This window comes from Mastigoproctus giganteus, chromosome 7, assembly GCF_048544385.1.
Source record: "Mastigoproctus giganteus isolate SK-2022 chromosome 7, ASM4854438v1, whole genome shotgun sequence".
Classification (NCBI taxonomy): Eukaryota; Metazoa; Arthropoda; class Arachnida; order Uropygi; family Thelyphonidae; genus Mastigoproctus; species Mastigoproctus giganteus.
In genome coordinates this window covers 111,585,883-111,598,068 of record NC_143581.1, presented here as the reverse complement: position 1 = coordinate 111,598,068, position 12,186 = coordinate 111,585,883, and the positions used below count along the sequence as shown (strand labels likewise).

The following is a 12,186-nucleotide window of genomic DNA, read 5'->3' as shown; positions in this document are numbered from 1 at the left end:
TAATAACCAGAGCACAGCCTTCCCACTTTCTTTACAGGTATCTTATCTTCGATTCTGTCGCCATCCAAACGTCGATTCATTACCTGTGCAACCATTTTGATCCTATCACTATAAAGATCCTTATCCACACGATTTTTATCTCCACAGAACGAAGAATCCCGAAAATCAATTATCTGCCCTTTGTATACCTTAACTAATTTCTCTAGACAATTATTTTCTTCCAAATTTTCATTCCATGCACATAGTTTTATAGCTACAGTCTCTAACGTTCTCCAACGAATCAACGTTTCCTATATTGCGTTAGGGTTGTTAAATATACAAGAACAGTAAGTCTTAATTGTTTATATAGTAACGTTAGAAGTGTCGTCAATAAAATGAGCGAATTCGAACTGCTGGTTAAAACAAGTAACGCAGACACAGTAGGGCTTACGGAGACGTGGTGCCACCCGGAAATTGGGGATGATGAGTTTCATTACGGCTTGTATAATGTATTTAGGAAGGATAGGGTAGATAGAAGGGGTGATGGAGTAATGCTTCTTATCAGAAGCAGCCTGAGTGCGACGATAGCTTTCCTGGATTCAGACGTTTCACATGCTAGTATAGAATCTATATGGTGTGATATAGTTGGAAACAAAGGTATAATGCGAGTAGGAGTAATCTACAGACCAGGTGATGGTGAAGATTATGACGAAAGCCTCTACATGCAAATGGAATGGGCAAGTAAGCGTCAATGTCTTATTATGGGTGATTTCAATTTGCCTCTAATTGATTGGAGTAAATGGGAAGGAAACTCGACATGGGGAACAAAATTTTTAAATCAACTAGATGACTGTTATTTGTATCAACCTGTCAGGGAAAGTACTAGAGAAAAGAATATTCTAGACCTCATCATCACCCATGAATCAGATGACATAACAGGGCTGACAGTAGAGGAACCAGTAGCAGGAAGTGATTACGGAGTTCTACGGTGGATGATGATGAGAGAGGTAGCAGTAGTAAAAGGCAAAGAAATGGGTTTTAATTTCGGAAAATGAAATTACGATGCCTTAAGGTAGTACATGGCCTCTATTAACTGGGTAGATATCGCGCAGAGAATGAATACAATTGAACTGTGGTACGCTTTTAAAACATTAATCACAGATGCCTTGAATGCGTATTTACCATTAAAAAAATACTCCACGAGGAGGGTTCCAAGTTAGATGAATAGTGAAGTTGCCACATTACTTGAGCAGAAAAAGGTGGTATGGAAAGGTTACAGAGCAATAAAAAGTACTGAAGCCCATAATAGCTACAAGATGATCTGTAATAGAGCCACATAAAAGGTTCGACAGGCAAAGGCAGTTTATGAGAAATCACAGAGGGGGGGATAAGGAATTCTTCACATATATAAATGCCAAGAAGAGCAGGACAAACCAGATCGGACCTTTACTTAAGGGAGAGGGGATAGTATTAAATACACCAGCTGCCGTTGCAGATGAACTCAACAGTTATTTTGCATCCATATTTACAAATGAAAAACCTTTTGTGGCAATGGGAAATTATGGGAGCGAAGTTTAAAAATATGTAATTAATGATATTGAAATTTCGCAAGATTATTTAATGAAAAAACTTTCGAGCCTGCAGGCCAGTAAGGCTCCTGGAGTTGATGGAATATACCCTATAATCTTAATAGAGGCGGCAAGTGAGTGCATTGAACCATTGAGGCTAATTATGCAAGCATCACTAGACTCTGGGGAGATTCCGTTGGATTGGAAAAGTGTCAATGTATCTCCCATACATAAGGGTGGCTCTAAGAGTGAAGTGGGAAATTATCGACCTGTCAGTCTGACTTCAGTGGTAGGTAGGGAAAAATCATGGAGGCAATGATCAAGGGTGGAATTCAGGATCATTTGGATCGAACTGAAATTCTGAAGGGTACTCAGCATGATTTTGTAAAGGGAAAATCATGTTTAACAAATCTGGTTCGCTATTTTGAAAGGGCTGGATGTAGAGAATAATTTCGACATTGTTTATTTAGATTTCAGCAAAGATTTTGACTCAGTCCCACATGAGCGGTTGCTTTATAAGCTGGAACAGGTTGGAATCACTGGGAAAATCCTTAAACGGAAAGCAGGATGGCTTTAGGGCAGGAGGCAGAGGATTGTGATAAATGACTATTCCTGAGATTGGGTTGATGTAAGAAGTGCGGTTTCCCAATGTTCATTATTAGGACCACTGTTGTTTTTAATTTTCATAAACGACATCGATGAAGGGATAGAGGACGTGATGTCTAAATTTGCAGATGTTAAAATTGGTAGAGTGGTTAATGATCACTGTCAAGCTGAGCTTCTTCAGACAGACCTAGATAGACTTTAGGAATGGTCAGAAAAATGGCAGCTATGCTTTAATCCAACTAAGTGTAATACACCTGGGAAACAGTAATCCCAAAATAACTTATTCACTTGGTGGAGTTCAGCTAAACCCAGTACTGGAGGAAAGGGACTTGGGTGTTACGATACGGTCAGACATGAAATTCTCTGAGCATTGTAAACAGGTTGCAAGGAAGGCCCATGGTGTCCTATCGATGGTCTATCGAACTTTTGCAAGTAGAGATAGGGACGTGATAATCCCATTATATAAGGCTTTTGTTAGACCACACTTGGAATACTGTGTTCAAGTATGGAAACCGCACCTAAAGAAAGACATTGAGCTTCTTGAAAGGGTGCAAAGACGGGTAACTCGCCTGGTGAGATTGGCAAAAGGGGGTCCTTATGAAGAAAGACTTCGAATATGTGGGTTTCAGAGTTTGGAAACTAGACACCTTAGAGGAGATTTGATTGAGGTGTTTAAGGCTCTGAGAGGCATCAGTAAAATGAATGAGGACGAAATTTTCAAGATTATAAATGATGCTAGAACTAGAGGACATAAATTCAAGTTAAGGGGGGAGATGTTTAGATTGGACTGCAGGAAGTTTTATTTTAGCCAGCGAGTTATAAATTACTGGAATAAGTTGCCTACATGGGCGGTAGAGGTGACAGTTTGGGGAAATTCAAAGGTCATCTGGATAGTACTGGATAGTCTGGATAATTTCCTTTTCTTTTATTAATTATTATTTATTTTTTCTTTTTTTATCATTGTTTTATTCGGTTTTTTTTTTTTTTTTTTAGGCTGGTGCAGCATAAGCCATAGGCTTTCTTGCACCATGCAGCCATTGCTAATACTAATATTAATACTAATACTAATATCGCGCCTCGTAATTCCATTTTCCTTATCAAGAGGGAAATTCTGGATACTGAACCTCAGCGTTCCTTGTTAGCTCAGTTAGAGAACATACAGAGACATCGGTCTTCCCATTTACTTCATTTCTATTTGATGGAAACGCCTCATTAGGGTGTCCATTCACACTATTGCTCCTCAATTCCAAATCAAGACTTTCTTTGCTATCGACCGAAAGTGCACCCTCAGCATCCGCCTGGAAACTCATAACCGAAACCTCCGAATGCGTACTCTCTCCAGTAACAGCCCTGAAATTTCCTACAGGAATTTGAACTACATATATAGCTGTATTATAGTATGGCAGCCATTAGTGTTTCACAGTTGCGAAACAAATGATTGCCAGACTAATTATATCGTGAAAAGGAAGCCACCCGCAAGTCCAAAGAAAGAAAAAAAACTTAACCTGCCACTGATCACCTATATTGCGAAAGTTGAATCATAAATTCTTTTTGTGCAATAACCACTTAAACCATCTTTAATAAATTATTTTGTAGTAACAGAAACAATCATTTCTTTAGTCATACTACCGTTTACCGTCGATCACTTCGCACAAGGCGGTACAGCCTACGTTAACCACTACAATGGCGAAGGGTGGGCGCGTGCCGTTGGCCTTGCGACTGCTGCTCTGGCCATTATTTTTTGACTCTTGGGACATTTTAACTATAGCACTCCGAGATTTCCACAAGATTTGCAGTTCCTGTAATACTGCCAACCGGCACCCGACAATCATCCCTTTTTTGAAGTCCGTCTGATCATGTTTCTTGCCCATGTCAACCGAGCACTTTATGGACCACATGACAAAATGAAAGTTGACCACATGAAAGTTGCAGTATCATTTGATCGGTTATCGCCGTGATACGTATACTACCAGGCGGGGAGGAATGGCCTATTAAAACACGCGGGTGGTCATAACGTTTTAGTAATAGGCCGTTTCACTGACTTAGTGACGTTTACATTAATTATTTTGTCAATGAATACAATCGTTAACTATAGAACGGCGTTCCACTCAAAGCGTGTCTGTTTCGACACCCTTGTGCCTGACCACTCGCTACATCGAGCTATTATTATTATTTGATATAATTTCTATAATATTTAATTTTTTTTTATCAGCACAGCCCCCCTGCCTCCACCCTGGTATTCGTTGGCTCTTACTCTTTGCTTATTGTTTCACCATTGGTAGCTACCCCTCTTTCTGTTCGTCAACACGCATTGTATGAGTTACAGGAAATGAAATAACAGATCCCGCTCATGTTGAAACTAAGCAAAGTAAAGCAGAGAAAAGTCTGGGATTTCTTTGTCTGTGTGTGTGTGTAAATTGACAATTTATACAGTATATCCAAAACGATTGGTAATGTTATAATCCGAATAATCCGAACACCCCGGTAGTTTGAGATTTCCTTTAATTAATTAGTTCTGATAATCGCGATTGTGCTGTATGTGTTAAACCCCGTTTGTGCTGTTAAGGATATTACATTAATAGTAAATCTTTAGATATTTTAGCGAAGTTAATATATCTTTTTTTTTTGGTTTTCTGGTGTTATTCTTTTCATGCGTCAGTAACTTTGTTTTTATAGTTTTTCATTAATCCTGTTTTTTTTATTTTAACAGGACGTCAAGGAGAGTTTCAAAGCGTTTTGAAAGAAGTAGACGTTCCAGTTCTTTCTCAAGGTGACTGCGAACATCGATTGCGTCAAACTCGGCTCGGCCCTTCCTATCGGTTGCATTCAAGTTTCCTGTGTGCTGGCGGTGAACCAGGAAAGGATGCGTGCACAGTAAGTTTTATTATGATAGATTTGATTAATAAAAATTCTGATTAATTTTGATCGATTTGATTAATCCAATCCGGGTCGTACTAATCTGACATGTTCAGACATTCCAGTTAGTGTGCCTGGCTATCTACTAGCGCTTCTTTTTAAATGTGCCTTCCAAATATGTCAAAGGTTCATTGGTCTAATACAAGTGGGATGTATATTAGACCGGTGGACAGTTTCAACGTTTTTGAAAGACTAGTGTTATTGGAAAAATAGTCATAGTGATTTTCAAAGAAATTACGAACTGCAGATTTTCTATTTAATAGAATAGGCTGTTTTGCTGTTGTGAATATATTTGATCGCCTGTTTTCACTTAGCAGCTAAGTGAAAACAGGCGATCGAATATCTTTGAATCGTCTTAAGAAGAGAGAGAGATCACAGGTTTAAGCAGACTTCAGAAAAGCGACAAAGAATCGTGTCTGAACGAAAGGCTTCATTTATTTCTGTTGCTTCTGTGTTCTTTATCATCTACTACAGTGTTTTCTAACAAATGTACTCGAAGTGCCAAAATGTACTAATAAAATTAATCTTCTGATTAACTATACCAAACATATTTCTAATGTATTAAACAGTACCAACTGTAGGCACCAACTGGCAAAGTGCATGTGGCTTTTTGCTGATTCTTAAATAATTCATTAAAATTACCAAGCGATAGAAACAGCATTGTAATTGACCCTATAAAGGCCGCCTTACATGCGCAAACTTTAAGGATGAATGAAGTTTACTTATGCATGGGTAATGCACACACATCATTTCTACTTCCAAGGTAGTTTTAATGCATCGTTTTAATTATATCTCATATTGTTAATATCTTCACAACGAGTTACCATGGTATTGCAATACCCCGAATAAGTAACGCTTCGCTTATGGAGAAGACTTGGGTGAATTGTATTGTCTGGAAAAATTAAACCTAAAAAAAGATAAAGAAAATGGTGGTTATTGAAAAGGACTCGGTTATCTCACGTTGTTTGAATTAAGTGAACAAAAAACAATGAAATTGATATCACATTTGAAATGCAAATTTCGAAGCAGAAGGGAAAACACAAGTTGAATAAGAAAGTGCAAAAAGACGACACAGAATAGATGTAAGCTCAGCAGCACAGGTTTTAAGAACAAGTAGAGAAAAACCATTAGGACCTGGAGCTTTCTTGGCATCAAGATTGTTCAAAATTCCTTTGGCATCCTTTTCACAGAAGATTACAGGACGCGTTGAGTGGAGTGTACTGAGAATGGTAGGAGGCGGTTTACCAAGATCATCAATGCAAGAGTTAGAAGAAGAGTTGGATGCGAGTAGGTCGGCTTTCTTTAGCTGAGGAGGAACTAGAACCATCAGGTTTTAACAGAGGTGGGGGTATAGATGGGCAAAAATTTTAGCCAATAGCTGTGCCAAGGAACCAAAGTTGTCCACCTACAGTTTGAACAAAAAGGAGGGTTTTTTTTACACTTAGCCTTTTCCAAATCTAGTTTGGACTGATTAATATTTGCCTTACAATTGTTGTAAGCTTTAGAGTAGATAGAAAACGAATGCGCAAATGTGGATGTAAGTCAGCTATGATATGCAGTGTTCTTATCTTGAACAGCCGTTCTTATAGGAAAACCAAGGTTAAATAAAGGACGATATTTTAAAGTGGAAGGTGGAATACAGGATTTCATTCCAGGTATAATTTCACTGACCTTGTCTGCGAACATTGATATCAGAAGATTTAAAACAATTCAACTAAGGAAAAGAAGAAAGAAGAACGGGAATCTCGCAGATCATCCCATTTTGCATTTTTGTAATGCCAAAAAAAAGATGAGGCAGTGATCGGCCACGAAAGAAAGGCTCTTGTGGAGAAGAGGCCATTCACTAAGTTGTGATCGGAGGTGTGTACTCGACCGTGTATTTGATGAGGTTGTTTGTTAGAGAAAGATCAATAGTGTTGAGTGTGTGGTTACGATTTTTCGGTATTCTAGTAGGTAAATGAACAAATGTGCGAGGTCATTAGTAATTACAAAGCCTTGGCATCTCGACCAGTTTTGTTCTTATGCCTAGAAAATGGAATCCAACTGTAGCTATGAACATGAAAATCGCCAAGGAAAATTACCTCACTGCTAGGAAAGTTGGACTGGAGAAAGTAAGATTTCAAAGAAAGGAAGTCAGAGTTCCAAGTTTTAGTAGAGTTGGGAGTAGTTCTCCCAATTAGTAGAGTTGGGAGAACGATAGAGGCAGCCAATGAATTTGGCTAAATGAGGTAGAGAATGATTTTAAGCCAGAGGAGATTCTAAGTTACTAATTCTCCGACACGGAATATCAGAGTGAACATATGCATAAATACCACCTTTGAAAGGAATCGTACAGGGAATAATTATGCCAACGGAGATGAGCAGTAATTGGGGCAACCAGTAATTCGGATTCTGCCATAAAAAAAAAAAAAAACTAAGCAGTGTTTGAAAGAATGCAAACGGAAATCATTGGGATTGGAACTGGGACCAAGTATATTTGTGAAATGATTAAGGAAGCTTTTAGAAAGTTTTGATCTTTTGTTAGTTAGTTTCTTTTATTTGTTCACTTGTTATTGCTGTAGAATTGTACTGTAGTAATTATCATTGAACTGCCTGTACACTAAATGATGCTTGGCTTTACAAAATGAGTTTCATAATCGTTGTGTGCATGCGCTAACCAATAACATATAATTACTTTTGATATCTTATTACTACATTTTCATTTTCGATCTTACAGGGGGATGGCGGCAGTCCACTGGTGTGCGATGTCCATGGTGTCTGGAAGGTTGCTGGACTGGTCTCCTGGGGAATCGGCTGTGGTCAGCCAGGAGTTCCTGGAATATATGTTAATATGGCTAAGTATCGGTTTTGGATCGACAGTATAGTTAACAAGTTTGGATAAACCAGAACAGCACACGAAAATAATTTTAGCCACTCGGGTATCTGAGGAAAGAAACTTAAGCGTCTATATTATAACTGAGAATTATTCCTCATGGTTTAACTCCCTGTGTATATTCAAGTGATGTGCTAAGTTGAGGTTTGAAGACTGTTATGTGAATAGGCATATCTAATGATTTTAGCGAGTAAGAAGATTATCTTTTCAAACAATACGTTTTACAATGAAATTTCAGAGAAGGGTTTTTTTTACTTTACCAGTATATTACGATTAAACTTTAATTATCCATTTTAATAAAGGTAGAATAGTACTGCCCCCTTCTGGGGTCAGGTTCCGTGGAAGATTAGGGTCATGCCGAACTATTTTCACTGAAAGATTAGTGTAATGCTGAACTATTTTCACATGCTTTACAGTTTTTTTTTTTTTTTTTTGCTTAGGACGTAACTTTGGCTTGCTGTAATGTGAATCAAAACATAAAATAACATCAAATATTTCAAAAAATGGTTTATATGTAACGCATTTAAAACTTATTGTTGTGTAATGTAGCGTTTTTGATTTTTAAACCAGAACCTTTAAATTATACAACAGCAATGTGTACTTAAAATCAAGAATTGAGATGCATTATATGTAAATGAATCAATAAACATAATTTCAAACTATGCAAATACATTTCGGCTGATCATACTAAATTTATGAACTATTGACAAAGTTGTTTAGCTACTTGCAAGTTGGCACTGCTTCGCGCGCCCACATACACATATACACAGGCCGTGATGATCGTTGACTGAAAATAATATACCTTTATTTTATAAAAACAACAACAAAAAACTTTTTTTATGCAGTATATGTCAGAAGGGAGGGATGCAAACATTTATGAAAGAAGGCTGGTAGTTTTTTTCGTCATTATTCATTTCCTGTTAGTTTTGCTGACCATATTATTCCTTAACATTATTATAAGTAAAATCTCAGTATCACGTAGAAAAGCATTTGTTTCCCTTGAAACACCTAACAATATGCTGCATATTTAAATCATCGTGTACTATGTATATAAAGTGCTTAGCATCATAATACACAGCCATTTCTGAATAAACAGAAAATTTTTAAGGTGGCATCGTTTTAGGTTATATCTCATATTGTGAATACCTTCACAACGAGTTGCCATGATATTGCACTACTTCGAATAAGTAACGCTTCACCTAAGGAGAAGACTAGTGTTACTTATTCTCAGATAGGTACCAGGAGAATAAGTAACACTAGTCTTCTCCTTAGGTGAAGCGTTACTTATTCGAAGTAGTGCAATATCATGGCAACTCGTTGTGAAGGTATTCACAATATGAGATATAACCTAAAACGATGCCACCTTAAAAATTTTCTGTTTATTCAGAAATGGCTGTGTATTATGATGCTAAGCACTTTATATACATAGTCTAAATTTGTTCGCAGCTTGAGGCTCTAGCCCTAAATGCGCCTTAGTCTAAAATCATCGTGTACTGTAATTGTCGACTCGTAATCACATGATATATAACAGGGGTGGCCAACGGAAAACAGCGCAAGACGATCATGAAATACTTCAGCAATCAAAATAATCTTCAAGCGCAAACAAATCATTTTCATATCTCTTTATATACGTATTAATTAAAGCTAATGTGTTCATTAAAAATATGTTTTTCAAAATTAAAATTAACAGCCACATTTTGTGAATATAAATGCAGGTGTGTGTGAATTGCAATTAATATACACGGTATATTAATTACGTATAGCAATTAATATACACTGTATATAAAGGCGGCATATTGTGAAAATAGTACGGCAGCAAACGTTTGAATATCAAATTCTGATAACAGAAAGAGAAAGGAGAATGGAAAAGATTATGAGAAAATTTCAACTTCCTCATCAAGATAATTATTAGCAGATGTAAAAGCGTTGTATGCTTTTAGTGTATCTGTAAGCTGCAATTTTACAGGCAGCAGCATTTAAGATATAGCGATTAAAAGTATACTATTTACATTATCTAAATACCTTTAAGTTAAAATCGAATAGCCTCTAATGAACAAATACAGAATTTATTTGTGATAATGTTAAAATCTTATTGTGAATATTTTTATCAAATGTGGACTCTTGTGACAATCCGGGCTTCCACTGAACCCCGTCTTCTCAAAGTTCCATCAATTCAGTAATGTTCTTTTTAGGACAAAAATAAGTATGGAAAATTTCCCAGTGTTTTATGTAAACCGACTATGGTGTAGACCACCAAAATCTAGCTGTGTGTGTTTATTATCTATCGCATAGTAGAAAAAATTGTATTATCGTGCTGCAATTATTTAATTTATACTTTATATTTATTTCGACTTGAATAACTGTAGTTATTAGAATATCGGAAATCTCGCTGTGGTATCTTCTAATTTTCGTTGATTGTATATCTGTTAATTATGTAAATTTATATTGTGCCGTTTTATTTTGAGTTGATATGAATTGACATCTATGTGGTGCAAGTCACAATCTCACCCCATCGCCTGTCCGATACTTTACCTTATACCTTGTGCTACACTGTTTTAAATGAATCTTTACATTCTTAGCACATTTTGTACTTTTTAATTATGAACAATAAAATATGTAACCTATACATTCAGCGTGTTTTTATTATTCAAATTAATTGCACTTTATATTTGTATATGAAGGAACACCGATACAATGGAAAATTTTCACACGAAATAGAACTGTGCATGCTTGTAAAAACATCATTCGATAAACAGAACGGCTGTTACTTTTTGCAGAAAATAAAAGCAAAAGAAATCTTTTCATGTGAAGATTTATCCGATAAAACTCATACACCCACGAAAAAAAAAAACTAGGATTGCCGGAGAAAACACATTGCCATCCCCGCCTGAGATCGACTAACGGAACCACGGTGAGAGAGAGAGAGAGAGAGAGAGAGAGAGAGAGAGAGAGAGAGAGAGAGAGAGAGAGAGAAAACACAATTAAAGTTCCTCGCATCATTGAAAGGATTCGAATTAACTAGTGGACGGATGGTTATAATATAATATGTACCTCTGGTTATAATACATGAACTAGGGCTATTTTTCTTGAAGTGGAATACTAAGAAATATATTTTTTACGAAATGAACACAATCTTGTTGGGTGGAATGGAATGTTTAGGATTTTCCGCTAAATTAACTAAGATATCACTATTTCATTCTAGTAAAAATTCTACGGTCAATTAGCCTATCTTACGGGATAAAAAAACTCGTGTTTCTCGAATAAAAATAGCATGCACCCTACTCCCGAGAACAACTGACTCGATCACCGTGTGAAAAACACAAACACAAGATTTGAACTCAGATCTTTTTTCACACGGAGCGAGAGAACACCTACAATATTCATTGGGCTTGCTAGAAAATTATGATTGTTGTTGGTATTGTGTGTGTAGCGACAGAACTGAGACCAAATTGTCTGTTCATAGTTTTTGATATGAAAACATCTATAATGGCATATAACAATGGAATGTAACGGGAATGTAATTTTGTGGTCAAATATTTGTATTGTTGCAATCATACTTCCTGCAGTAGTAACTGAGTTATATGGCATGTACTACTGTCTAGCCATGGCAGTATTAATTACAAGTTGCATGAAATAGGTTTGTCACCTAGCCGCTTGGTCTTGTTGAAGAAGTCGACCACATTCTCTTGGATTGTCGCTATTGTACTGACCTGCCCAGACACGATAGGAGGGAGTATATGATGAGAGCCTTGTCGATCAATTCGGCCCTGGAAAGATTGTGCAAGGCTCAAGGGGTAGAGTTTTTTTCAGCCTGGACTGTACTTGTTAACAGGAGAGATTGCTTCTACAGGGATGGGATACACTTAAATAGAAAGGGTGCAAGAATATTTGCTGATGCTATCGAGGCAGTGTTAGGTGGGTCGGAAAACTACTAGCTTGGGGGGAGACAAAGACGAATAGATTAACAGTAGTCACTGGCAGAGGTGAAAGAGATTCTTGCACTGCTTCTATTGGAATGAGCAGAAGCCTGAAAAACAAGATGCAGGATATTTCAGAGACTGCTGGGAGTCATTGCGGTACAAGTAAACACATAGGTTGTGATAGGGTATCTAAGAATAGAAATAGGTGCATGTATAATTGCGTGTACACCAATGCTAGGAGTTTAGTAAATAAATTTGATGAATTTGAGGTATTGCTCAAAACATCAAAGGCAGATATTGTTGGGATATCAGAGACGTGGTGTCA

The 12,186-nt window shown here is 37.0% G+C and overlaps 1 protein-coding gene across 1 annotated transcript in view; it reads left to right on the top strand.

Moving 5' to 3' along the window:
- LOC150083149 (phenoloxidase-activating factor 2-like) overlaps positions 1–8,149 on the top strand; it is a 57,889-nt gene extending 49,740 nt beyond the window's left edge. Inside the window, exons 4-5 of the mRNA XM_090378406.1 lie at positions 4,864–5,027; positions 7,786–8,149. Of these exons, the coding sequence (XP_090234532.1) occupies positions 4,864–5,027; positions 7,786–7,950 (329 nt within the window). The 3' untranslated portion in view covers positions 7,951–8,149. The remainder of the gene's footprint in view (positions 1–4,863; positions 5,028–7,785) is intronic.
- The last annotated feature ends 4,037 nt before the right edge of the window (positions 8,150–12,186 follow it).